General features: G+C 35.5%; 1 protein-coding gene across 2 annotated transcripts; it reads right to left on the bottom strand.

Moving 5' to 3' along the window:
* Window positions 1-807: 807 nt before the first annotated feature.
* LOC130968812 (uncharacterized) lies at window positions 808-6,603 on the bottom strand. 2 transcript variants are annotated; one of them, XM_057894280.1, is made up of 7 exons: window positions 6,376-6,603; window positions 3,705-5,161; window positions 2,693-3,379; window positions 2,514-2,597; window positions 2,352-2,427; window positions 1,903-2,225; window positions 808-1,137 (listed from the first exon to the last, which is right to left on the bottom strand). In XM_057894280.1, exons 2-7 carry the CDS (start codon window positions 5,046-5,048, stop codon window positions 925-927), a joined length of 2,727 nt encoding a protein of 908 aa, XP_057750263.1. In that variant the 5' UTR covers window positions 5,049-5,161; window positions 6,376-6,603; the 3' UTR covers window positions 808-924. The 2 variants fall into 2 exon arrangements, with proteins under 2 accessions (XP_057750263.1, XP_057750262.1); XM_057894279.1 differs by having other exon boundaries at window positions 6,335-6,556.
* Between the last annotated feature and the right edge of the window lie 21,194 nt (window positions 6,604-27,797).

The following is a 27,797-nucleotide window of genomic DNA, read 5'->3' as shown; positions in this document are numbered from 1 at the left end:
TTATACCTCTCATATCTATTCTGATTTGAGCGTCGGAGTGTCTTTGCAGGTACCTCCCCTCATTGCTCCAGTCAGATAATCCGGCATCTGCCTCGACCCGCAAGTTCCCGATCCATCTTTCAACCCGTACCAGAGACATCTTGTACAAAAATCTACATCAATTTTGTTACGAAGAAGCTTGAAGGATGCAAAACTTTAGCCAAAGACACCAAAACTAGCAACAATTTGGGGGTTGAGAAGGTTTTTGTCCATGGAGAAAGAAGATTTAGCTTGATCCAGAACGCAAAAACCAGAGACAGAGGTAGAGCCACCTTACACTACTACCAGCCACCACTAGTTGACCAGTCAAGACGCACAGGCCACAGGGCCAGACACTTAATTTTTTCATTTCGGACTTTAGATGCAGAAAAATTGAGAGGCGAAAATGGAGGTAAGGAGGTTAACCTGCAACTGTTAGGTGGAAGATAGAGAAAAACTGAGGAAAACAAGGGAGAAGATAAAGAATGATGAAAACACCCATTTCTTAAAAATTATAACCGAATAAACCCAAAGAAAAAGTATATTTACATATTCTTTTTCAGCGCACTGGTGCGTCAAAATTGTTTTGGGCGCTTCGGTGACAAAGCATAGGTTGGCCACCTCTTTCGATCATCCCTGTTTGGTTTCGCAATGAATACAAAGTAATTACATGTGTAGTATCTCGTACATGGTACAAAGCCAGTGTAGTATCTCGTACATGGTACAAAGCCATATTTCATCATGGACGTGCAGCAATACCATTGGGTGAGATTAGCAACATGCTAGGACTTACTAATCATATTGTATGACTCTAAAACTAAAAAGATTGCATTCAATCTAAAATGATTTCTCTACAAGGGTTAAAATAATTTATACACCCGGATGATCATCTTGATTTGTCACTAATTACTCGCTCAAATCATCATCAAAATAATTAAGATCAGAGTCATTGTCAGTGGCAGCATTAATGTTAGCATGGTCTACATCTGGTGATCCTACTGCTAAATCAGCCATAGTTTCCAGCTCAAGCGTTCCCTTCAAAGATCGTGCAGCTCCATCATCATAATCAATTAAATCATTTTCATATTGATCATCTTGTTCAATTCCATCATAGATGTTCTGCACAAACAAACAAACAAACAAAAAAATTAAAAACTCAGTAGAGACAACCTCGGTTTCAAATTTTAATTCAAACATTCGAGTATTCAACCAATGAGACATAATTAATTATCTGGGTTAGAATGCCCTTTGAATTCAAGTTACAATAAAAAAAGCACAGCATTACTCATGTATTGTGTTAAAACTGGTACCAACAGAATGCTCCCACAGCACTCGGTACAACAAAAAAAAACAGACTGAGAACAGGTTACCCTATAGGCAAAATACTCTCAGCTGGAATTTATTGAATGGAAATGCAGAAATTACAATAGAATAGAAAAATGATAGCAGAGGAATTTCGAGAGTCCTCTTCTCTCCTAGCCTAGGCCTTTCCAAATCTTTTCCTGCCTCAATACCTATTCGGTTCCTTCTTTTATTGCCTCACCCTCTCTCTAATTGAAATCTTCACAATCATGTAGTTCCCTAATTCTCCTCTGATTGATTCAATCAGTTATTGCCTCCTAAAATCATGCAGTCCCTGATTCTCCTCTAACTGACTCAATCAGTTATTGCTTCCTAAAATAAATCAGTTATTTAAATCAGTTATTCCTCCCTTTCCTTTATTATTTCGTCTAGAATAATGATAAGGTAAAGGGATTATTATCTTCCCTTTTTTAGCTGCCTGCACTGTTGACTCAACATTCTCCTCAGGGTAAGTAACATATTGCAAAAACTAATGCTTCACAATCATACATTCAAGTTCAAGAGAGCAGAAAGCTGTAGTACCTTATCAACATCAGAGCTTTGTAAATTGGTGTCCGTTATCCAATCCTTGAGTAAGTGCTCTAGCAGAACATTGTCAACAGAGGTTGACCTTGAGTCCCTAGACCTTTTTCTTAATTGGGATTCTCTAAGTCGCAAGTTGTAGTGCACGTAGATAAGGTCATTCAGTTTCTTCTGTGTTAGACGATTTTGACTTCTACTGTATATCTGATCATATATACTCCACTCATGCTCACGCACAAAGGTTGAGCATGTCTGACTTAATATGCGCACAGCTATCCTTTGCAACTCTATGCAGCTTATTCCATGTTGTTGCCACCACGCAGCTAGTGATGTGAAAAAGGGGAAAAGAATCAATTCAAATTTATCACCAAATGAGTCTATGCACTTACAGGCAATGTAACCAGAAACCCAGTATACGTTGCATTTAGCAGCAACACAGCAGTTTTTACCTGGTTCAAGATCTGTTCTTGTGCTAATTGCCAATTCAGTTCCAAAGTCATCTTGTGCAGAATTATAATGAGCAATCTGGAAATGACATCACTTTGTCCTAGATTAATAAATATATCTAATAATACAAGTATATCTTGTAGCAGTCTCTAATAACATCTTACCTGCATTGATGCAGATATCCTTCTCATATTGTCTGGCTCTAGCCGAACAATACATTCATTCAGCCCCCGGACTACCTCAGAATGCTACAGTCGTATATCAAACATGTGCTTCAGGAGAGAAGTTGAATAAAATTTGAAAATTTTATAAAACTAGGAAACATTCAATATTTTTCACATACCGCCACAAAATCTTGCCGATACCTGTAGGAGGGATTCAAGAAGTACGCAGCCAAGTAAAGTGGGTGACAAAACAGAGAGTTACAATGACTGTCTATCACCTTCCAGAATGGTTCATATTTACGTGCATCATCACCATTAACAGATTTGATTGCAAGTTTTGCTCGGTACATATCATTATATATGTATGGCATCGAGAAGCTCTCACCACTACAAACCTTTTGAAGTACATGCATGATGGGATCTACTGACTTTCTAACATACTGCATTTTCTTCCAAAACGTGACATTCAAGACAATTTTTTCCACCTCTTTCCCCTCATTTGTCCTGGAGAACCTGCATGAAATCCATTTGTTTGATAGAAACATTCTTTTGAGCCCAACTCTATGATCCAACAAGCTCCGCAATGTAGCAAAGCTAGAGGCATATTGTGTCCCAGCTGTGTTTAAAAGCTCCTGCCCCTCAGTAAATTCATTTTTCATAAGATTTAACAACCATATTTGATTGTATATTAGTTTTGTAATTTTCTGGCCTTTTTCAATGCACTCTTCCACACATCTTATCTTCATAAAATCTTCTAGTATTCGATTAATACAATAAGTGGCACAAGGAGTCCAAAACAAATTCCTTCGCTTCTCTTCAAGCATTTTCCCAGCAGTTTTATAATTGGGAGTATTTTCAGTTATGACCTACATGACAAGTGGATAAGGAAGACAAAATGTTAGAGCCAAATTCCCAGCAGTGTTAAAAGTGTATTATTTGTAAGGGTGCAAGGAGAGTAGGAGGTAGGCAAACATTTGGGCTAGGCTTAGAAGAGTCTGAGCTGCTAGTGCTCAGAGGCTCACTCTTATTTTGCTAATTTTCTCTCTATCTCCAGATTCATTCTTCCATATCATTCTTCCATCTTTTCTGTTTTCCAGTTGTAATTTCTATTGCAAAATAACTAATGACAGTTACATGGTGGTATTTATGATGGAGGAGGATGCTACAAGAATAAGAGAAAAAACATTTTACCTGCACCACATTTTCCTCACCTATTTCCTCCACCACCTTGTCCAGAAGCTTGAATAGATTTGGTGCATCTTCTACTACATTAGTAGCATCAACTGAAGAAACAAAGTATACGCCATGAGGACAAGAAACAAGAAAGTTAATAATTGTTCTTCCCTGTACATCTCTCCAACTATCTGCCATTACAGAACAACCAGTAATTGCCCAGGAAGCCTTGTATTCGACGAGATAATTCCTAATGGAATCTATTTCCTCCTGCAAAAAGCGACCAGACATAAGTTGGCTTGGTGGACATACCAGTCCCTGTCCATATTGACCAACAACTTCAAGCATTTTATGAAAATATAAGGAGTCTGCAGCCTGTACAGGAATCCCAGCATGGTAAAAGAACTTGCAAATTGTAGAAATGACTTCCTTGCGCAATTTTTTAGTGGGCCCAGTCTTAACTTTGACTTGATTGAAAGCTTGAGGAGGCTGATTCTTGGGCAGTTTCAGGTATATGTTATCCAACCTAGATCTTCTCAATACAGGTTCAGGACCAGTACTTGGCGGCATTGCCTTGAAGGTCTTCCTAAAGTCTTTAGACAATCTGTTATCAACATCAATCAATGTTTCCTTGTTCACATGATGCGAAGCATCTTCCATCTGCTCATATTCATCTTCTTCTTCTTCATCATCATCATCATCATTAACTGATTTTGCATAGAAAGGAATCAACTCCTTAGCCTCAGGTTGCCTATGTCTCCTTCCAGTGCGATGCCATTTCATATTCTCTTTAATCTTAAGATAAACTTCTTCAGGAGCATTTTTACAAGGTGCTACCTCTCCAGGAATTCTAGCCAGATGCTGTTTAAACCGATTAATACCTCCACTAACAATTTTCTCACAATAGTTGCATTTCACTTTCTTCTTTCTCTCATCTTGAGCAACACCATGTTCCCACCCTGGGTCAACATATCCTAATGAACGAAGAGGTGTAAAGTTTATAGATACACTTCTATCATCCATCAACTGCTTCCCTTTGCTTCTACACTCAATTTGCTCTTCATCATCTTCATCATCATTAGACTGAAAATTCATATATGCTTGAGCATCAATGTGCTTCTGTTTCTTGTTGGATCGACACCCTTCCAGGTTTTCCTTCATTCTTAAGTAGACTTCCTCAGGAGCCTTTTCACAATATGTTACTTCACCAGAAACTCGGGCTAAATGCTGCTTTAATCTGTATATGCCACCACTAACTATTTTCCCACAATAATTGCATCTAACCTTCTTTTTCCGCTCATCTTGGGCAATACCATGATCCCAACCGGGATCAACAAATCCACTGGAGCGTAATGGAGGCATTATATCCAAAATTGAGCTGTTACAATTCCAGTTACATATGCATGAGTGGTCGAGTGCCTAGTATTAGGCACATAACAAACCAAAACTATGACATAGTAATGTAAGAGCCTTCCCTGTTCCAACAATTGTGATGTATAGCAAATAGAGTTAGCCGCCAAAATATTAGAGCTTTAAACCAGTGTAACATAATTTTTTTTATCTTTGAAAATAAACCATGGAAGTAATTGCCACATCATGCAAGTATAAAACTAAAACTATCTAGGATATCTATGTTTTTAGATCAATTGTATAACTTATTCACCGTATTAAGACTATTTCCAATCTTTTCTAGAGCTTGGAAGTATTACATGTTGGATTGCTGGTTGGCACCTTTGGATAATGCAAACTATTAAGCATATTTATCTGCCAAGAAACTAGGAACAATGTGAAATTATAACACTTAAGGATTGAATCATTAGAAAGGTTGGGTTAGTTACTAGAAGTGAGCTCATTGATTCTTTTCAAAATATATGAATAAAGTTGATATCGGAATCGTATCCTTGTGTTTGTCTCTAATTTAGCCAATCGACTCAAGGGGGCAGGGAAGAGCTATCTACCATCTCCCATTTTCAAATAAATCATAATTCAGCGTTTACTATTTAGCTCTAAGCCGTCCATAATTTGAAAAAAGTTTCTGCATGAAATCTCATGAAATGTTGACATCAAACAGTAAAGCAATGTTGTAAAAAAAAGAGGAGTTGAAATTATGTTGTTCTCAGTTGGTAATCATTGCCAGTTTAATATATTAGTTATTATACATAAACTCAAGAAAAAAAAAGGAATGAATTCCCTATTGGTAAAAGCTAGATACCTTTTCCTGTTATTTGAAAAATCAAATTTTCTCTTTTCTTCAAATTTAAAGTCTAAAGTCTTTAAGTTATAAACATTATCCCCTGATCCCTAATACGTATATATACACACATAAATATTAGAAATTCGCTTGCAGAAGTTGGCATCAAGAATCCCCTTTCAATGTTATCTCGTAAACCACGTTCTTACTCTTGGTTAAAGGTTAATTCCAGAGCTCAATCATCAAGCTAATTCACAGAATCAGATTATATTTATAACCTAGTTAAAGCAATTGAACAGCAAAAAGAGCAACAGTAACTGAAGGTTTTCGTAAACCTCAAAAATCACAAATTTCTTTTTATTATTTTTTAAAAAAGGGAATCATGAAACCTTAAGTGGAAATAAAGACGAAGAAGCTAAATTGTAGAAAGCGGTAAAGAAGAAAAAAAGAAACCTACTTGAAATACGGCGAAAACGATCTAGATCCGAGAGGACCTACCGATTCTCGAAGTATTCCGGTGACGAAAGAGTTGCCGGAGACGGTGACGGTTGGCCGGCGTTGGAATCGTTCGGGCGGTGGCAGTGGATGCGAAAATCGGTTGGGAATGAGTGAGTCACGAGTGGATGGTGGGTGAGACTCTAACTCAACCCGGCCGTGTTATACCGAATTACCGATTCTTCTTTTCATAGGGTTTTTCAATAATAATAATAATAATAATAATAATCTTTACCTATGTACGAAAGATAGGTGTATACTATGATAAAGAGACGAAAATTTATTTTAACAGATAGTTAAGTCTTTATTTAAAAAATATGTTATTTTATTTTTATTAATTTTTAAAATAAATTTATATATTTTTTTATTCTCTGTATGCAAAATTCTTAATATCATAGAATTATTTTTAGTTTGGATAAATAATTTAATTAATTTTTTTTAAAAATAACTTAAATAATAAATATTTATATTAAAAATAATTTATAAATAAATTATTTTGTATTTGATTTTTTAATTTTAAAAGTATTTATTTTTAAAAAAATGTAATAAAATATTTTTATTATAGAAAAAGTTATTTTTTAATTTTTTTATAAATATTTAAATAATATTTTAAAAAATTATAATTTAATTTTAAAAATTACACCAAATATTAATATTATTATTTTTTATAAGTCAAAAATTTTAAAAAAATAATTTTTAAATTTTTCAAACAGAGTCTCACTCATGAATATGTCCGGGCAAAGTAAGGTAAAATATAAATGAAAAAATTGATATGAAATAATTATATATTTCAAATAATAATGATAATGATACTTGTAATAATAACAACAATAATAATAATAATAAATAGTTTTAAATTATATTTACTCGGTCTATATGTATTACATAAAATAATTTATAGATAATTTAAGTTATATTTTTAGTATTTTTTACACTGATTTAATAAATTATTTTAATTGAAATAAAAATTTCATAATGATAATTTAAAAAAGTTGCAAGTTTGATTGTTCGGTGTTTTGATTGAAATTCATAATAATACAATAACAAAAACATTAATTTATAATTTTTGACTGAAAAAGTAAAATTAAAATTATATAATTCTGTAAATTAATATTTTTGAGACTTGCTTTCTAAAATATTAAGTTATATATAATAATAGTAAAGTTAATCCTTTATATTTAAATCTTAAGTTTTTACACCGTAAATACTAATTTATATAATGTTTGTAAAAAATATATACATATATTAGTTACACTATAAAAATTAGATTGAATGACTTAATTAAAATCATATTGACAAGGAAAATGATTCATCTAAATTTTTATGTTACATGGATGATAAAAAGATTTTTTAATTTTTGTAATTTAATATAAATCTTTCGTCTCAATCGATAAATTTTAAAATTTACATGATTAAGCTGAACATTATAAACATTAACCATAGAACAATTCTTTTATTTTTTTAATGCCTAATTCATTGCCTATATTTCATAGATAGTATGAGAATGGATGAATTCTAAAATTTACATAATTAAATTCAAAATTCAAAATATTAAATCTTATCTAAAGATAATTTTAATTAGTGAATTTTAATGTTGATATGAATAAGCTAACTACCGTAAACATTAATCACATAACGATTCTCTTATTTTTTTTATATATGATTCATCATTCATCACTTATATTCTATAAATATTAAGGATATTGGTGTTTATTAAAGAAACACAAATTTTAATTTTGAGATCAATTAATAACCCAATTTTTATTTTCATTATAAACTCAATATCTCAATTGGTTAATCCTAAAATTGACATGAATAAACTAACTACTATAATCATTAATCACATGACGACACCCTTTTTTTTATATATGATTTATCACTTATATTCTATAAATTCTATGAATATTATTGGTACACTCTGAAAAAATGTTAATTTAAATTTTGAGATTAACTTAACATTTATGTTCATTATAAACCATAAGTCTCAATTGATGAACTCTAAAATTGATATGAATGAGCTAACTACCATAAATATTAATTACATGGCAACTCTCTTATTTTTTTTATATGTGATTCATCACATATATTCCACTAATACTATGAATATTGATGTAACATAAAACAAATACTAATTTAACCTTTGAGTTTAATTAACAAAACACATATATTCATTATAAATTCTACATCTCAATTGATAAATTTTAAAGTTGACATGACTAAGCTAACTACTTTAAACACTAACCATATAATAACTTCTTTATTTTTATTTTTTTTTACTATTCATCACCTATATTCAGTAGATATTGTTGATATTAATACTTACTAAAAAAACACTCATTTCAACTTTAAAATCAATTAACCTAATTTTTATTTTTATTTATAAATCTTATATCTCAATTAGTAAACTTTAAAATTGACATGAATAAATTAACTATCGTACACACTAGTAATTTAGTGTTATTTAAATTATTAAATCTACATATATTTTAATTGATTAAATTATTTTTTTGTAACCAATTATATAATATAAATATTTTAAAGCCTGAATTCAAAATTTAAAATATTAAATTCTAGAACCGAATATTAAATTATCCAAAGATAATTTAAAAGATAAAGTTACAATAAAAGTAATAAAATTTATAAACACCATGTTCAGCATGAGAAAAAAAAATTAAAAAACAACTGATAATGGCAAACAAAAGGAATAAGAACTGATAATATCCAACAAAATAAAGCATAAAAAAATTAAGACAAAGTATAAAATTACTAATAAATATTTCATATATTATTTAAAATATACTAAATTGCAATTTCCAGTTAAATACTATGCAATTTAAGCTAATAAACATGTACCGTAAATGTTAAAATTTAAAATTTAGTTCAAATGAGGTCCATTTAATTCGATTACAAAAGATATAAATTTAGAGAATTTAAAATTTAAAATTCAAAATAATTAAGGTAGGTTATGTAACAACATCTGAAATTTAAAATATAATAATATTTTTTTTAAATATTAAATTTTATATATATTATTTAAGATATTCTAAATTATAATTTCGAATTAAAATAAATATTTTTCAGACTTCCTTCTAATTTTTTTTAGTGCGTACTTGTTTTTTAGCATATTAAATTATATATCTTAATAATTATAAAAATGCGAACCCTTTATGCTTATATTTGTGCTATATTGTAAACAATAATAGTTGTAAAAAACAAAACAGACTGCTACACATCTATATAATCATATAATTAAGTTGGGTTAAACTCAAATAGAATTTGGCGCATTATGTAACACCCTAATTATCCTAAACTTTACCTCGCGTCGTAAAGCAAAGGTTAATCAAAGGTTACGACAGTTCTAAAGCTTATACATATAATATATAGAAAGAATTAATATAGTCTAGAAGTCCGATGAAAGATATAGCACAAAATCAGAATTTGAAAAACGCAAAACGTACTCACGAAGCTACAAATTTAAAGCGCAAGATAGAGATACAATATAGCAAAATACAAGAGTATAATAGTATAAGAATCTAGCCACGGCTCGGGAGTTTAAGCCAGTTAGCTATATACAGACCATACAAAAATATGACAGTAAAAACATCTTATACAAATTTTTCTCTCAAAGTAAAGCCTCTAAGCAAAAGCAAAATACAAAAGATGAGAGACATATACAAAATAAACAAAAAGACTCCAAAATGTATACAGGATCCTCCGCTCTGTCACCATCAGAACAACTCACCGAGGTGGGTTGCGACCTGCATCTGAAAAATAACAACAGAATATGGTATGAGAACTAGAGGTTCTCAGTATGGTAACAGTGCCCAGTGATGTAAAATATAAGACCTCGAGACGCCAAAGGCAATCCTAGAACTTCATATCCATCACAAGATTCATCTTAAAGCATAACTAAAACAATAAAGCATAACTTAAAACCTTAACATAATTAAAAGGGGTAGTCTATCTTAATGGATTTTCTAATCTAACAGTTATCCGCTGTCCCACAGCCTTCACCAACCTATCCTCCATACGATCCCATCGCCACCGCCTTCCGAACCTCCTTAATCCCAGTAGAAAACACAATTAATGGCAATGCAAGTAAAACACAAGTATAGGCATATATATATATATATATATATATATATATATATATATATATATATATATATATATATATATATATCAAGTAATTCAAATAGGCAATTAGACATGTTATACATTTAGGCAAGCAATTACAAGTCGGCAAAGCATACAAACAATTAAAAGATGCATATGATGAATGCCTGTTCTATTGGCTGTGATATCACATTGTCGGTTCAACTGCCAACCCGACACATCTCCATGGAGATGTCGCCCTTCAGAATCATCATTGGAAACCCCCGAGATATGGTGCTCAGAACACCGTCTAGGATTTTGTGCCTGCACACTCTATTGATCTGAAGGGATGAGAGCGGGATACTCTTGCCACTAACCTCACATCTCAATACAAGCAGGACGAACCACCGCCCTTACGCCGCCGCCGCTACCTCGACAGGCGGGATCCAACCGCCATCCCAGCCAGGTGCATAGCGTCTCAATAATCTCAGTATAAAACAATAGTTCAATGGTTTTTAGAAAATATTTTTTAGTATAGCATGGATCCATCATTTCATTCCGAGTCCTCGACTCATCTCAATGACTGACAATTCAACATTTCCATTCCGAACTCAATAGTTCGTCAATTTCTCAATTCATGTACCATTCTTCTTTCTCACTCCACCAAACCCACCCTCAGTACACCAAAATCCTAAGCCACCATTTTCTAACTTTTCAAAATAATACCAAATCAAATTTCCTATGACCTTTCCCATGTTTTAATGCCCGATATTAAGCCCAAAAGTTTTAAAATAGTGTCATAGAAGTATACAAGCTGGTTGGGAAGGTGAAATAGTTAAAAATAAAGTTTAAGTTTGAAAAACATGGCATGTGCGTATGCACAGGGGTGTGCGTGCGCACGCCCAAGGAGATTTTTAAAAAGTGTGCATACGCATAGAGGTGTGCGTACGCACAAGTACAAAATTTATATTACATAGAGAAAACCGAAACCATACCTCGTCCGATTCCCAATATGTACTGAAACCCCAATTGAGCACAAGCTAAGCTTCCAACCACAATCCAAGCCACCAAGAATCTCCAACAAGCATCAACACTCACCAACAAGCTCCAATATTCAAGCTAATACCACACATTTTATATAAATCAAAACCTAATACTCACAATTAATCATTTTACTAGGGTTCTTGAGAATCTTACCTCATCCACTGAATTTTGGGCTAGAACTCAACATTTCCTCACTAAGGAGCAGCACCTAAACAACCAAAACACAAGGTTTTCTCAAAATCATCACTCATCAAACTCAAATTTCTTAGGGCAGCAGAAAGGAAGGAAAATTTCGAGAAACTTACCACAAAACTCAGATAGAAGTGACGGGCTCGGCGAGAGCTTCACGTAGCCACTGACAGCACGCGAATCGGAGCACCGTAGCTCGAGATATCACGGATTGAAGTGAGAAGTGAATAGTGCTTCTTCTCTCTTCTCCTTCTTCTCTTAATTTCTGGTGTGAGTTATGTTTTGGCTGAAGGGTTCATTAAATGAACCTATTTTTATGTTGGGCTTGGGCCCAACTTGGGCCCGGTCCAACCTGTTAGCTTTTTTAGCCCATTTTTCTAAACTTTGGGCCAAACCTTAAAAATTAACACCCAGTTTTCTATTTCTAATATTTTTCTAAGGTTTTTAACTGTTTTAAATTTTTCTCGCATAGTATTGGAGAGACTTAAACCAGTTCAACCAGCTCAGCTGCCGATTTGCAGTTTTTTGCGGTTTTTCGCAGAAAATACATTTTTAAATCCTCAAATTCTCACTCTAAATTTTCAGAACCTAATTTTGGCAATATTAATTACTTAATTAGACAATTAATTTGTCGCGATTCTTATATTCTCTCCACCAAATAAGAAATTTTGACCTCAAAATTTAGTGATTACCTGAGAATAGCTTGGGGTAATCCTTTCGCATCTCAGACTCCAACTCCCAAGTATGCTCTTCTACTCCTGCTCTCTTCCAAGCTACTTTGACCAACTGAACTTCTTTTTCCCACAGTTTTTTCATACTAGTGTCGTCAATTCGCACCGGTGTTACTTGAAAAGTCAAGTTTTCCCTCAGCTTGATCGACTCAGGATCTAACACATGAGACGCATCCGACGTGTACTTACAAAGTTGTGACACGTAGAATACATCATGCAAATTAGGTAAGTGAGGCGGCAAAGCTACTTGATATGCCACCAGCCCGAAAGTAATGCTTCAGGTGAGTGAGGTTTTTACAACCACAGACTAACTGGCAAGTGCACCGGGTCGTACCAAGTAATACTTCAGGTGAGTGAGGGTTGATCCCACGAGGATTGATGGATCAAGCAACAATAATTGAGTGATAGACTTGGTCAGGCAAACAGAAATTAATGTTTAGGCAATATAAAAGACATTAAACAATATAAAGAATATTGAAGGAAGGCAAGTAAATAAATTGGGAAGAAAATATGGAGAAAATAGTTAAGGTTTCAAAGTTATCTATTCTTCCGGATTAACTTTTCTTACTAACTATTTTAATCATGTAGGATTTAATTTATGGCAAACTATATGTGACTAGACCCTAATTCCTTAGATCTTTCTAGTCTCCTCTAAAATTCATTAACTGCCAATTCCTTGGTCAATTAATTCCAATTAGAAGCTACATGATTAAATTCCAGTTTATATGTCACGTATCCCGTTAAATTCAGATAATTAAAATTTAGGAGAATATATTTTCAAACTATTTTTCAAGTAAAGAGCTTTTCCAAGTTTTACAAGAACTCAATTAGAAAGAGGGTCATACTTCCGTTCCACCTAAATTCATAAGATAAAGAGCGAAAACAATTCTTAAATTATAAATCCATACATGAATTAAAATAGAAAAAGTAATAAAATCAATCCATACAAATAGACAGAGCTCCTAACCTTAACAATAGAGGATTAGTTGCTCATGGTTCAGAGAAAAATAGGATTCTCCTAAAATGTACAGAGTTCCAATCTGATGGCCTCTAAAGTTAACTAATGGAATCCCTTTTTATAACTAATCCTAATAAATTTAAAATCTAATTATCTAAAATTAAAAATACTATCTTTTCCTACAAATAAGATTTGAATATAAATCAGAATAATCAACGAGTCTTCAGTTGATGGGTGGGGACCACATGTTTTGTTCATTCTGCAGCTTCTAATATGTGTTTTCTGGGCTGAAAACTGGGTCAAAACAGCCCAGAAATTGCCCCCAACATTTTTTTTTGCGTTTTCTGCATGGGGCACATGTCACGCGTACGCATCAGTCATGCGTACGCGTCAGTCACGCATACGCGTCGATTGTCTTTTTCGCAAGTCACGCGGACGCGTCGGTCACGCGCACGCATCGCAGTGCAATTCTTCAAATCACGCGTACGCGTCAGTCACGCGCACGTGTCGCCATGGAAAGCTCTAAATCACGCGCACGCGTCAGTCACGCGTACGCGTCGCTCCTCGTTGCCATCTCCTTTGATTCTTGTGCTACAGAAACTCCATCAAATCCAGCCGAATGCTACCTAAAATAAACAAAATTGCAAAAGACTCAAAGTAGCGTCCATATTGGCTAAAAGATAATTAATTCTTTATTAAACTCAATAAATTAGATGCAAATTCACTAGGAAAAGATAGCAAAGATGCTCACGCATCACAACACGAAACTTGAATTGTTGCTTGTCCTCAAGTAACCAAAACTAATATAAGCTTAAGATGTGAATTTGCATGAGAATGAGAATTTGATTAAGCTCACGTCTCTTCTTATAGTGGGATTTTACAACTGCAACCTGAATAGTTTTGGCATCTCACTCTCCTTTGAATCAGAAGAATGTTATTATCATTTGGAATTAGAATCCGGATAATATTATGAATTCTCTGATCTTTTGTAATTTAATTTAATCCTTGAACACAGCAATTTTTCTTTGGTGCTTTGACCTTGAGTCTAGCCATGACTTTAAATGTTTTATCTCAAGCTTTACTTGACACAGAAACACCACAAGCACTTAACTGGGGAACTCTCTTTTAAGTTCTAAATATTTTTATTTTATTTTATTTTATTTTTATTATTATCCCCAGACAGTGGTGCTCAAAGCCTTCAGCGTACTCTGCAATTGATCTCGACTCTAAATGTTTTGTCTCAAGGATTACTTGACACAAGAACACCACAAGCATGTGACTAGGGAAACAACTCTTTGAGCTTTTAATCATGTCTGACCTCCATAGTCATTGATGCTCAGAGCCTTGAACCTTGCTTTTATTTTTCTTTTACTGTTTCTTTTGCTTCAAAGATTAAACTTTCATTAATTTCAGAGAAATCATAATAATTCTCTAAATTCATGTTCCTTGTACATTAACATTCTTTGATACAAATTTAAATATGCACTGTTCATGTCATGCATTCAGAATTATGGAAAATACCACCACATCTAAGTAAAAATAAGACTATTCTTCAATATAAACTCACTTTCTTGTGCAATATATTACTTCTGTATTTTTTTTTGAATTCAAGCTCAATGAGTAATACATGAGACATCTTTTCAGAATTAAAGTAATTAAGAGAAAACTAAACTAGACCTAGGATTCTAACTAATAAAGGATCATGCAACAAACAAAGCAAATTAGCAGAAAACTGGAACACAACATAGAAAAAGAGGGGAGGAATAAAAAATGAAAGGAACTCAACCACCTTAGTTATCTTAGCAGTTGCTTTATTCTTCAGGTTGTGCTCCTCAGTGAAGATGATTCGCCTCCCTTTTGGTGCCATAGGAATAAACAGAAAACCCTTAAGTGAAGCGTCAACACCAAACTTAAAGGTTTGCTTGTCCTCAAGCAAAGAAAAATTGAAAATAGAAAGAGACAAATATTATGATGAAAGAAAAAGAAAAGGATAAAAGAACAAGAGAGAATTAGGATTGGGAGAGGGGGAAATAAAATTAAAACTGGCCGGCAAACTAGTGTAGTTGTGCAGCGCAGGCGACGCGTACGCGTGCTGCGGATTTTTCTTAATGACACGTGAGGGTCAAGCATGCGTCCGCGTGCCATGGGTTTTACATGATTCGCGCGAAGGCAGCCACGCGCACGCACAACTCTCTGTACGTGTGGCTTAGGTACCAATATTTTCATACGACGCGTGCGCGTCCTGCACGCGCACGTGTGAATGAACATTTGTGCAAATGATGCGCACGCGTTAGGGACGCGTACCGTGGTCAGTTTTGTGCGTCTAGCACACTTCCAGCCCCAAACCAGCACAACTCTCTGCCCAAAACACATATTTACGTCGAATTTCAAGGTCACTGGTGCACGAAATTGTGATCATCAATGGCGCCATCAACATGGTACGCTCAATTGCAATCTCAACTCTTTATCACAACTTCGCACAACTAACCAGCAAGTGCACTGGGTCGTCCAAGTAATAAACCTTACGCGAGTAAGGGTCGATCCCTCGGAGATTGTTGGTATGAAGCAAGCTATGGTCATCTTGTAAGTCTCAGTCAGGCGGATTCAAATGGTTATGGAGGATTAATGATTAAAAGATAAATAAAACATACAATAAAGATAGAGATACTTATGTATTTCATTGGTGAGAATTTCAGATAAGCGTATGGAGATGCTTTGTCCCTTCCGTCTCTCTGCTTTCCTACAGTCTTCATCCAATCCTTCTTACTCCTTTCCATGGCAAGCTGTATGTTGGGCATCACCATTGTCAATGGCTACAGTCCCGTCCTCTCAGTGAAAATGTTCAACGCGCTCTGTCACAGCACGGCTAATCAGCTGTCGGTTCTCGATCATGTCGAAATAGAATCCAGTGATTCTTTTGCGTCTGTCACTAACGCCCCACAATCGCGAGTTTGAAGCTCATCACAGTCATTCAATCCTTGAATCCTACTCAGAATACCACAGACAAGGTTTAGACCTTCCGGATTCTCTTGAATGCCGCCATCAATTCTAGCTTATACCACGAAGATTCCGATTAAGGGATCCAAGAGATATCCACACAATCTAAGGTAGAACGGAGGTGGTTGTCAGGCACACGTTCATAGGTGAGAATGATGATGAGTGTCACGGATCATCACATTCATCAAGTTGAGGAACAAGTGATATCTTAGAACAAGAATAAGGTAAATTGAATAGAAGAACAATAGTAATTGCATTAATACTCGAGGTACAGCAGAGCTCCACACCTTAATCTATGGTGTGTAGAAACTCCACCGTTGAAAATACATAAGAACAAGGTCTAGGCATGGCCGAGAGGCCAGCCTCCAAAATGTGATCTAAGATAGCATAGGACTGATCAAAGATAAAAATACAATAGCAAAAGGTCCTATTTGTAGAGAACTAGTAGCTTAGGATTTACAAAGATGAGTAAATGACATAAAAATCCACTTCCGGGCCCACTTGGTGTGTGCTTGGGCTGAGCATTAAAGCTTTCATGTGTAGAGACTTTTCTTGGAGTTAAACACCAGCTTTTGTGTCAGTTTGGGCGTTTAACTCCCATTCTTGTGCCAGTTCCGGCGTTAAACCCCAGAATTCTTGAGCTGACTTGGAACGCCTGTTTGGGCCATCAAATCTCGGAAAAAGTATGAACTATTATCCATTGCTGGAAAGCCCAGGATGTCTACTTTCCAACGCAATTGAGAGCGCGCCAATTGGGCTTCTGTAGCTTCAGAAAATCTACTTCGAGTGCAGGGAGGTCAGAATCCAACAGCATCTGCAGTCCTTTTCAGCTTCTGAATCAGATTTTTGCTCAGGTCCCTCAATTTCAGCCAGAAAATACCTGAAATCACAGAAAAATACACAAACTCATAGTAAAGTCCAGAAAAGTGAATTTTAAATAAAAACTAATAAAAATATAATAAAAACTAACTAAAACATACTAAAAACATACTAAAAACAATGCCAAAAAGCGTATAAATTATCCGCTCATCAGTCACGCGTACGCGTCACTGACGCGCATGCGTGGGAGGCAAAAAGTGCAAACGACGCATACGCGTGGGCTACGCGTACGCGTGATGCAGCTTGTGCTTCCAGCATGCTTCCCGTGCTACTCCCGCTCAACTCTCTGTCAATTTTTATTTTTCACGCACATGCATATGACGCATACGCGTCAGCGACGCTTGCACATCATGTGCTCCTTCTTTTTTTTATTTATCCTTTGATGTGTGGAAAATGATCCAACACAAAACTCACCGACAAGTGTGCCGGGTCGCATCAAGTAGTAATTACTCACATGAGTGAGGTCGATCCCACAGGGATTGAAGGATTGAGCAATTTTAGTTAGGTGGTTGATTTAGTTAAGCAAAGAAGTGATGATTTGAGTGAATTGTGATAAACAGAAGCTAAATTGCATGAAAGTAATGAGGAGAGCAGAAATTGACTATAAATTAAAGTGCAGAAAAATTAAAGAGCTGAAGCTTAAAGTGCAAGTAATGTAATTGACTAAAACTTAGATTGCAAGAAATGTAAATGGCTGAAGCTTAAAGTGCAAGAAATGTAAAATTGTAGGAAGAGTAAAAGGAATTTCAGGAGCTGGGATGCAAAATTAAACAAGAGAATTCAAAGTGCAATCAATAAGAGAAAATCAAATGAAGTAAGTTGCAGCAGATCTCAAACAGAAAAGTAAAATTGCTTGAAGAAGCAAAACAGAAAAGAAACTCAACTTAATTGCAAAATGAAGTTGAAGATCTCAGGGGATCAAAGAGACTAGAAAACAAGTCTAGATCTCAATTCCTTCCTTGATCCAACAGAGAACAATTTGCAGAAAAAAGAAAGATGAAAATAGTAAATGAAAACTCAGATTCAATTTTTGGAACAATTGAGAAGAGAGGTAAAAGATGATTCTCAAACTTATAATCAATGAAGCTCTTCAATCTCAATTCGAATCCCAGGAACAGATAGCAAAAGTAGCAGAAGAAATGAAAATGAAGGCAGAAAACTAAATCCAGTTCCCAATCCTTAGAATTATGTAGAAGAAAACAAAGATGAATTGCAGATCAAAGATTGAAACAGAATTCCTTCAATCTCAATCCAGAATTCAAAAACAGAAAGCAAGAAATGCAGAAGTAAGAACAAGGAAGAAGAGAACTCAGCTCTCAATCCCAATTCCCAATTCCCAAAATAAAACTAAAAATGAAAGAAAATTCAAAATTAAAAGTAAAAAAGTTCTCTATAAATCAAACTAACTCCTATTTATACACTTCCTATTTTTGGATTTTCAGAATTTGGAGTGGACCTTTCAATTTGGTGAAGAATTGAATTTAAATGAAATTTTAATTGAATTTGGACCATGGGTGCTGCTCCCAGTAGAGTGCTCAGTTAACTAATTGAGCGCAACGCTACCCATTGCCTTTGGCCTTCAATTTTGTTGTGCACCAAGCCTTCCTTGGAACAGCTCCATAGCGCCCCGTTAAGAAAGAGAGCGCAGCGCCCTTTGCTTGCTAATAAGGTCCCCAGCTTCGAGCCTTGAGGGAAGCATTTGTGGAGCCATTTCTTTTTGAAATAATGAAAGGTAGCGCTCAGTTAAGTAAGGGAGCGCAGCATCCCTTTGTTTTTGGTGGAGCTCCCTTGTTCGAATCCCAGTGAATGCATTTTGCCCAATTTCCTTGTGAATTAAGTGTAGCGCTCCTTCCTAGCCATCATGGGTTCGAAACATGGCTAGCTCCTTTTGCCAATTTCTTTCATGAAGCAATGCAAAGTAGCGCTTCCTTTGGTTCCTCATGTGCTTGGTTTGTGACTTGGATGTTTCATTAGCAAATATTGCACCTTGCATTTCTTTTGGTGGAAGCCCGATAAAGTTAACAAAGTTAACCGAGCGCTATGCTTTTTGCCTTGTTCTTTTGAGCGCTCAATTAACTCTTTCAACGCAGCATCCTTGCCCTTTGTGTACTTGGCTTTGTTTGCCCATCTCTAGCGCTCAATTAGAGAGCGCTGTGCTCAATAAGAGAGCGCTGCTCCCTTACTTTCTTGATGCGCCACGCTTTTTCCTTCCTTAGGCCACGCTTTCCTTGTTTCTTTTTTTTCTTCACCTACAAGTAATCAAAACAACCAATCAAAGTTTCACCAAATTCACACGGTTTAAAATTCATTCAAAAATCAATTAATTCTAGCTTAAACCTCATGATTTTGTGTCAAATAAAGGGTGGTTGATTGATTCAACAAAACCATGTAAATCCACTCCAAATTACTTACTTACAACGCAAGAAAGTGCATAAAACCTAATGAAACAAGTGAAAAATGCTTGAAAAGCTAGCATAAGATGACTTGTCATCACAACACCAAACTTAAACCTTGCTTGTCCCCAAGCAAGCACTAAACATAAGAGAAATGAAATGAAACAGAGAAGTATGCATATCCTTATTTAACAGATAAGTGAACTTGGTTCATGGGGTTTTATGCAGACAATGGTAACTCATTTATTACTTGCTGACAGATAAGAAATGATTTTTCAAAGGTTCACTAGAGTTGCTGCTATACTGTCTTACTTTTGCTTGATCCCTTGCTATCTTTTCCTTCTTTATTTTGCTTAGGAAGCTTATTTATTAATGAAGGCTTGGTGGCAAATGTTGCAGCAGCCTTTGGCTTAGTTTTGCTCAACATTTCTTCACCATAGATACATGGCTCACATTGTTTTCCTAGGAGCATTGATGCGCAACATCTCTTTGGATCACTAAGTGTTTTGTAGCTAGGATACTCTTGATAGTGGACTTTCAGTTGGCAATCCCAGATCAGTTGATCCAAGTGGCCAAGTTTTGAAATACTCCTCAGAACCTACTTGTCCAAGCATATCCTAGTACAAAAACACCACAGGCATATGTCCTAGGGTTTAAGATATTGGTGTCTAGCCTTAGTGTTTGTTCCTTTACCAATTTTTGGCTTTTCTCTTTCTTTTTTTTTCTTCTTGTTTTGCTTCATTCTCAAGGGAATTTCATTAATTGACATATTTTATAGTAGCAAACTAACTCACGCTTCAAAGAATCATGTTATTATGCAGCTTTTTGTTTTATGAGCTAACAATTGAATCAAACAAGTACCACCACTGACTTTCATTCCAACTTCTACAACATTGGACATTCACTTTCTATTTCAAACATTTTTCTTTTATTTATGCAGAAAGGAAACAAAACATAATTCAAGCTAATGATGAATGACAAAAATTATGCAGATCCAAGCATTTCTTAGCAAACATTTTCACCTAATTGAATACTTTAGCAAGACATATGGGAATCTCTAAATTAAAACACTTTACAGCAACAAGGATTAAGTATTCAATACAACCTATTGGGAGTGTCTCTCATCTTTCCTTCTGTTGCATTCCTTGGATGATGATGCAGCTCTCTTTTTAAGTGTTTCCGTGCATAATCCTTAGAAGTTGCTTGCCTCTCAAGCCCTTAAGCAATTGGTTAGTATGCATGAATTGAGTGTGGCTTTTGAGTTTACTTTGGTGTGTAAACACCAAACTTAATCCCTTGCCAATATTTTTGATGCAACAAGTTAACCATTTGTGAATCCTTTTGCCTTTGCTAAAGGTTATAAAGCTAAAGCTAGAAAACAATGGTTAAATAGTTTATCTGATTGCTTGGAGCTAGTAACCATTTATACAGAAGGTGAGAATGCGTTTTTTAATTGAGATTTTTTTTAGTGGAACACCAAACTTAGCATCTTTCATTCTCCCTTAAATTGTTTTGGTGTGCAACACCAAAATTAGCTTCTTGCAATACAGATAAAATTAATTAACCTTTTTATTGAAATAGTTGAAAAAGAAAACTACCTCAGGTTGGGTTACCTCCCAACAAGCGCTTCTTTATTGTCACTAGCTTGACATTTTTCATTCTTGCTTAATTCATATTCTGAACCTCCTTTTCTTTGTCCCATTGGCCTCCCAAGTAATTCTTTGCCCTATGACCATTTGCTGTGAAATAACTCTTTGTTACTTCATCTAGCAATTCAAGGCTTTCATAGGGAAAAACCTTTGTCAGCAAGTATGGACCAGTCCATTTGGATTTGAGCTTGCCAGGGAAAACCTTAAGCCTGGAGTTATATAAGAGTACTTGTTGTCCTGGTTTGAACACCTTCTTTGAGATCTTTTTGTCATGCCACCTCTTAGCTTTTTCCTTGTATATCTTAGCACTTTCATAAGCTTCTAGCCTAAACTCATCCAACTTATTTAGTTGTAGCAGCCTCTTCTACCCTGCTACTAGAGAATCAAGGTTGAGGAGTGATGCCAGGGCATCTAGGCCAGTTTCACTAACCTTTTCTTTACTGTTTTAGTGTAGTTTCATGCATTTTCTTAGTGAATAAGGCAAGTTTTGGATAAAAATGCACTTACACCTTGATTCAAGCAACTATTGTGAATTTTACATGATTTCATGAGGATCTTGTAAGGATTGCATGACAAATTGATGATGTATAATCTCATGGCTTTGGCTAGAGCTTTGATGCACTTTATTTGCTTGATTTCAGGACAAAGGAAGCAAGGAAGAACCACGTTAGTAGTCACGTTAACCTAGTTAATGTTAACCTAGTTAACGTGACCACTAACGTGGAATGGGAATGAACAAGGCAACATTATTGGGAAAGGTAAGTCCCAATAACGCTTGCGAAGGTTCATAAGGCAACGTTAGTGGTCACGTTAGTGCCACTAATGTTGGAGTTAAAGTGGGCTATATGGGATTGGAACGTTAGTGAAAAAGGTGATTACCACTAACGTTCTCGAACCCACAAGCTCACTTAACGTTAACATCACTAACGCCCATGCCTAACTCACACTTTTCTGCAAGCTGAGCCCACTAAAGATTGTAACTGCTTCAACTCAAGATCTAAGGCCCACATCCAGGACTTGGAGAACTCACTAGAGGATCAAGAAGAGTAGTATATATAGGAGTAGTTTTGAACTATAGAGAAGCTTGGCACTTTGGAGAACTACCCTCTGTATATTTACTTTTCTGCACTTTTAGCATGTATTCTTTTCTGCCATTTTCCATTTTCAGAGCCATGAACAACTAAACCCCTTTCATTGGGTTATGGAGCTCTGTTGTAATTTGATGGATCAATTATAGTTTTCATTCTTCTTCTTCTTTCTTCTCTTTTGATTTACTAGAAAGCTTTCGATCTTAATTCAATTGGTTAGTTGTCTTGGAAAAGAAACTCTCCATAATTGGATCTTCTCTGAGCCGTGGAAAAAGGATGAGGAGATTGTTAGAAATGCTTTCTCATGTTGGACCAAATTGGAGACTGGGTGGATATAGTGACATGTAATCCTCCCAACACTTTGATTTGGAAATACATGTGGTATAATCAGTGACCAAACTTCATCTCTTCCCATGAGCAATTAAATCAAGAAATTGGGTAATTGTCCAAGCTTAGAGAGATTGGGTTGCTAAGGAATTATAATCCAATCACCTAAGATTGCCAAGGAGATCAATAGATGCTTTGATTGAGGAAGAGATGAAAACGAATTTGATCTGGAGAATACAACATCTGCTGAGCCCAATGAATTCCCCATTTCTGATCTTACCCATTCTTTTTACTTGGCTTTCTTTGCCCATCTCTAGCGCTCAATTAGAGAGCGCTGTGCTCAATAAGAGAGCACTGCTCCCTTGCTTTCTTGATGCGCCACGCTTTTTCCTTCCTTAGGCCATGCTTTCCTTGTTTCTTTTTTTTCTTCACCTACAAGTAATCAAAACAACCAATCAAAGTATCACCAAATTCACACGGTTTAAAATTCATTCAAAAATCAATTAATTCTAGCTTAAACCTCATGATTTTGTGTCAAATAAAGGGTGGTTGATTGATTCAACAAAACCATGTAAATCCACTCCAAATTACTTACTTACAATGCAAGAAAGTGCATAAAACCTAATGAAACAAGTGAAAAATGCTTGAAAAGCTAGCATAAGATGACTTGTCATCACAACACCAAACTTAAACCTTGCTTGTCCCCAAACAAGCACTAAACATAAGAGAAATGAAATGAAACAGAGAAGTATGTATATCCTTATTTAACAGATAAGTGAACTTGGTTCATGGGGTTTTATGCAGACAATGGTAACTCATTTATTACTTGCTGACAAATAAGAAATGATTTTTCAAAGGTTCACTAGAGTTGCTGCTATAGTGTCTTACTTTTGCTTGATCCCTTGCTAGCTTTTCCTTCTTTATTTTTCTTAGGAAGCTTATTTATTAATGAAGGATTTGTGGCAAATGTTGCAGCAACCTTTGGCTTAGTTTTGCTCAACATTTCTTCACCATAGATACATGGCTCACATTGTTTTCCTAGGAGCATTGATGCGCAGCATCTCTTTGGATCACTAAGTGTTTTGTAGCTAGGTTACTCTTGATAGTGGACTTTCAGTTGGCAATCCCAGATCAGTTGATCCAAGTGGCCAAGTTTTGAAATACTCCTCAGAACCTACTTGTCCAAGCATATCCTAGTACAAAAACACCACAGGCATATGTCCTAGGGTCTAAGCTATTGGTGTCTATCCTTATTGTTTGTTTCTTTGCCAATTTTTGGCTTTTCTCTTTCTTTTTTTTTCTTCTTGTTTTGCTTCATTCTCAAGGGAATTTCATTAATTGACAGATTTTATAGTAGCAAACTAACTCACGCTTCAAAGAATCATGTTATTATGCAGCTTTTTGTTTTATGAGCTAACAATTAAATCAAACAAGTACCACCACTGACTTTCATTCCAACTTCTACAACATTGGACATTCACTTTCTATTTCAAACATTTTTCTTTTATTTATGCAGAAAGGAAACAAAACATAATTCAAGCTAATGATGAATGACAAAAATTATGCAGATCCAAGCATTTCTTAGCAAACATTTTCACCTAATTGAACACTTTAGTAAGACATATGGGAATCTCTAAATTAAAACACTTTACAGCAACAAGGATTAAGTATTCAATACAACCTGTTGAGAGTCTCTCTCATCTTTCCTTCTGTTGTATTCCTTGGATGATGATGCAGCTCTCTTTTTAAGTGTTTTCCTGCATAATCCTTAGAAGTTGCTTGCCTCTCAAGCCCTTAAGCAATTGGTTAGTATGCATGAATTGAGTGTGGCTTTTGAGTTTACTTTGGTGTGTAAACACCAAACTTAATCCCTTGCCAATGTTTTTGATGCAACAAGTTAACCATTTGTGAATCCTTTTGCCTTTGCTAAAGGTTATAAAGCAAAAGCTAGAAAACAGTGGTTAAATAGTTTATCTGATTGCTTGGAGCTAGTAACCATTTATACAGAAGGTGAGAATGCATTTTTTAATTGAGATTTTTTTTGGTGGAACACCAAACTTAGCATCCTTTATTCTCCCTTAAATTGTTTTGGTGTGCAACACCAAAATTAGCTTCTTGCAATACAGATAAAACTAATTAACCTTTTTATTGAAATAGTTGAAAAAGAAAACTACCTCAGGTTGGGTTACTTCCCAACAAGCGCTTTTTTTATTGTCACTAGCTTGACATTTTTCATTCTTGCTTAATTCATATTCTGAACCTCCTTTTCTTTGTCCCATTGGCCTCCTAAGTTATTATTTGCCCTATGACCATTTGCTGTGAAATAACTCTTTGTTACTTCATCTAGCAATTCAAGGCTTCCATAGGGAAAAACATTTGTCAGCAAGTATGGACCAGTCTATTTGGATTTGAGCTTGCCAGGGAAAACCTTAAGCCTGGAGTTATATAAGAGTACTTGCTGTCCTGGTTTGAACTCCTTCTTTGAGATCTTTTTGTCATGCCACCTCTTAGCTTTTTCCTTATATATCTTAGCACTTTCATAAGCTTCTAGCCTAAACTCATCTAACTCATTTAGTTGTAGCAGCCTCTTCTCCCCTGCTGCTTGAGAATCAAGGTTGAGGAGTGATGTCAGGGCATCTAGGCCAATTTCACTAACCTTTTCTTTACTGTTTTAGTGTAGTTTCATGCATTTTCTTAGTGAATAAGGCAAGTTTTGGATAAAAATGCACTTACACCTTGATTCAAGCAACTATTGTGAATTTTACATGATTTCATGAGGATCTTGCAAGGATTGCTTGACAAATTGATGATGTATAATCTCATGACTTTGGCAAGAGCTTTGATGCACTTTATTTGCTTGATTTTAGGACAAAGGAAGCAAGGAAGAACCACGTTAGTAGTCACGTTAACCTAGTTAACGCGACCACTAACGTGGAATGGGAATGAACAAGGCAACATTATTGGGAAAGGTGAGTCCCAATAACGCTTGCGAAGGTTCATAAGGCAACGGTAGTGGTCACGTTAGTACCACTAACGTTGGAGTTAACGTGGGCTATATGGGGTTGGAACGTTAGGGAAAAAGGTGATTGCCACTAACGTTCTCGAACCCACAATTTCACTTAACGTTAACATCACTAACGCCCATGCCTAACTCACACTTTTCTGCAAGCTGAGCCCACTAAAGATTGTAACTGCTTCAACTCAAGATCTAAGGCCCACATCCAGGACTTGGAGAACTCACTAGAAGATCAAGAAGAGTAGCATATATAGGAGTAGTTTTAAACTATAGAGAAGCTTGGCACTTTGGAGAACTACCCTTTGTATATTTACTTTTCTGCACTTTTAACATGTATTCTTTTCTGCCATTTTCCATTTCCAGAGCCATGAACAACTAAACCCCTTTCATTGGGCTATGGAGCTCTGTTGTAATTTGATGGATCAATTATAGTTTTCATTCTTCTTCTTCTTTCTTCTCTTTTGATTTACTAGAAAGCTTTCAATCTTAATTCAATTGGTTAGTTGTCTTGGAAAAGAAACTCTCCATAATTGGATCTCCTCTGAGCCTTGGAAAAGGGATGAGGAGATCATGCTAGAAATGCTTTCTCATGTTGGACCAAACTGGGGTCTGGGTGGATATAGTGACATGTAATCCTCCCAACACTTTGATTTGGAAATACATGTGGTATAATCAGTGACCAAACTTCATCTCTTCCCATGAGCAATTAAATCAAGGAATCGGGCAATTGTTCAAGCTTAGAGAGATTGGGTTGCTAAGGAATTGGAATCCAATCACCTAAGATTGCCAAGGAGATCAATAGATGCTTTGATTGAGGAAGAGATGAAAAATAATTTGATCTGGAGAATACAACATCTGCTGAGCCTAATGAATTCCCCATTTCTGATCTTACCCATTCTTTTTACTTTCTGTCATTTATTTCCATGCTCATTCCCCCAAATTCCCATCTAAGATTCTTTACTTTATTTTCTGCTATTTACTTTTCCGCCATTGAATTTTCTGCAATTCTCATACTACATTCTGTTTAGCTCAACTAGCATATTATTCCAAATAAAGTTGCTTGACCAATCAATCCCTGTGGGATTCGACCTCACTCTATTGTGAGTTTTTACTTGACGATAATTCGGTATACTTGCCGTAGGGAAATTTGTTGCGAGACAAGTTTTTGTGCATCAAGTTTATGGCGCCGCTGCCGGGGATTGATTTTGTATCAACAACGATTAAGTTGGAAGTTCACTAGATTGAGCATTTTTCTTTTGTTTGTTTACTTTATTCAGTCGTTTACCTTCAGTTTGTTTTGTTTCTTCCGCATCCCCTATACTCTCTCTGTTTTCTTTCTTTCTTTGTTATTATTTACAATTATGCTCACTAACCCACTAACTGTTTGATAATTTGCACCACTCACACTAACAATCACTCTAACAAGAATAATCACTTCATTTTATTTCTTGTTGTGTGCTTTGTTAGTTGTATGACAGGGAGAAGAGGGAGAGCTTCAACTTTCTTCGATTCAGAACCTGAAAGGACCCTCCGGAGACTAAGGAGGGAAGCAAGGGGGAAATGATTTGTTGGTGCTGAGGAAGAGGAAGAGTATTTTGAAACGAACATGGAGGAGAACTTGGAAAACAACCATGAAGAAGAGGCTCACAATCATGCCAGAGAAGGCCCTGCAAATTATGTTCGGCAAGAGAGGAGAGTTCTCGGCTCTTACATCAATCCAAACCCAGGAAACTATGGAAGTAGCATCCAAAAGCCCACCATACATGCCAACAACTTTGAACTAAAACCCCAACTCATCACCCTTGTTCAAAACAACTGCTCATTTGGAGAAAGTGCTCAAGAAGACCCCAATCAACATCTAACCACTTTTCTGAGAATTTGTGACACTGTGAAGTCTAATGGAGTCCACCCAGATGTCTATAGGCTGCTTTTCTTCCCTTTTTCACTCAGGGACAAAGCATCCAAGTGGCTTGAATCCATCCCAAAGGAGAGCTTAACAAATTGGGAAGATGTGGTGAACAAATTTTGGGCAAGGTTCTACCCTCCTCAAAGAATTAAC

Source organism: Arachis stenosperma, chromosome 3 (assembly GCF_014773155.1).
Source record: "Arachis stenosperma cultivar V10309 chromosome 3, arast.V10309.gnm1.PFL2, whole genome shotgun sequence".
Classification (NCBI taxonomy): domain Eukaryota; kingdom Viridiplantae; phylum Streptophyta; class Magnoliopsida; order Fabales; family Fabaceae; genus Arachis; species Arachis stenosperma.
This window is presented reverse-complemented; position numbering and strand designations above follow the sequence as displayed.

Bases quoted from the DNA above. Each gene is read 5' to 3' on its own strand.
- LOC130968812 (XM_057894280.1), bottom strand. From the start codon at position 5,048: ATGCCTCCATTACGCTCCAGTGGATTTGTTGATCCCGGTTGGGATCAT. The intron at 2,428-2,513 runs GTAAGATGTTAT...TGTCATTTCCAG, and splicing joins GGATATCTGCATCAATGCAG to ATTGCTCATTATAATTCTGC. The intron at 1,138-1,902 runs GTACTACAGCTT...TTGTTTGTGCAG, and splicing joins AAAGCTCTGATGTTGATAAG to AACATCTATGATGGAATTGA.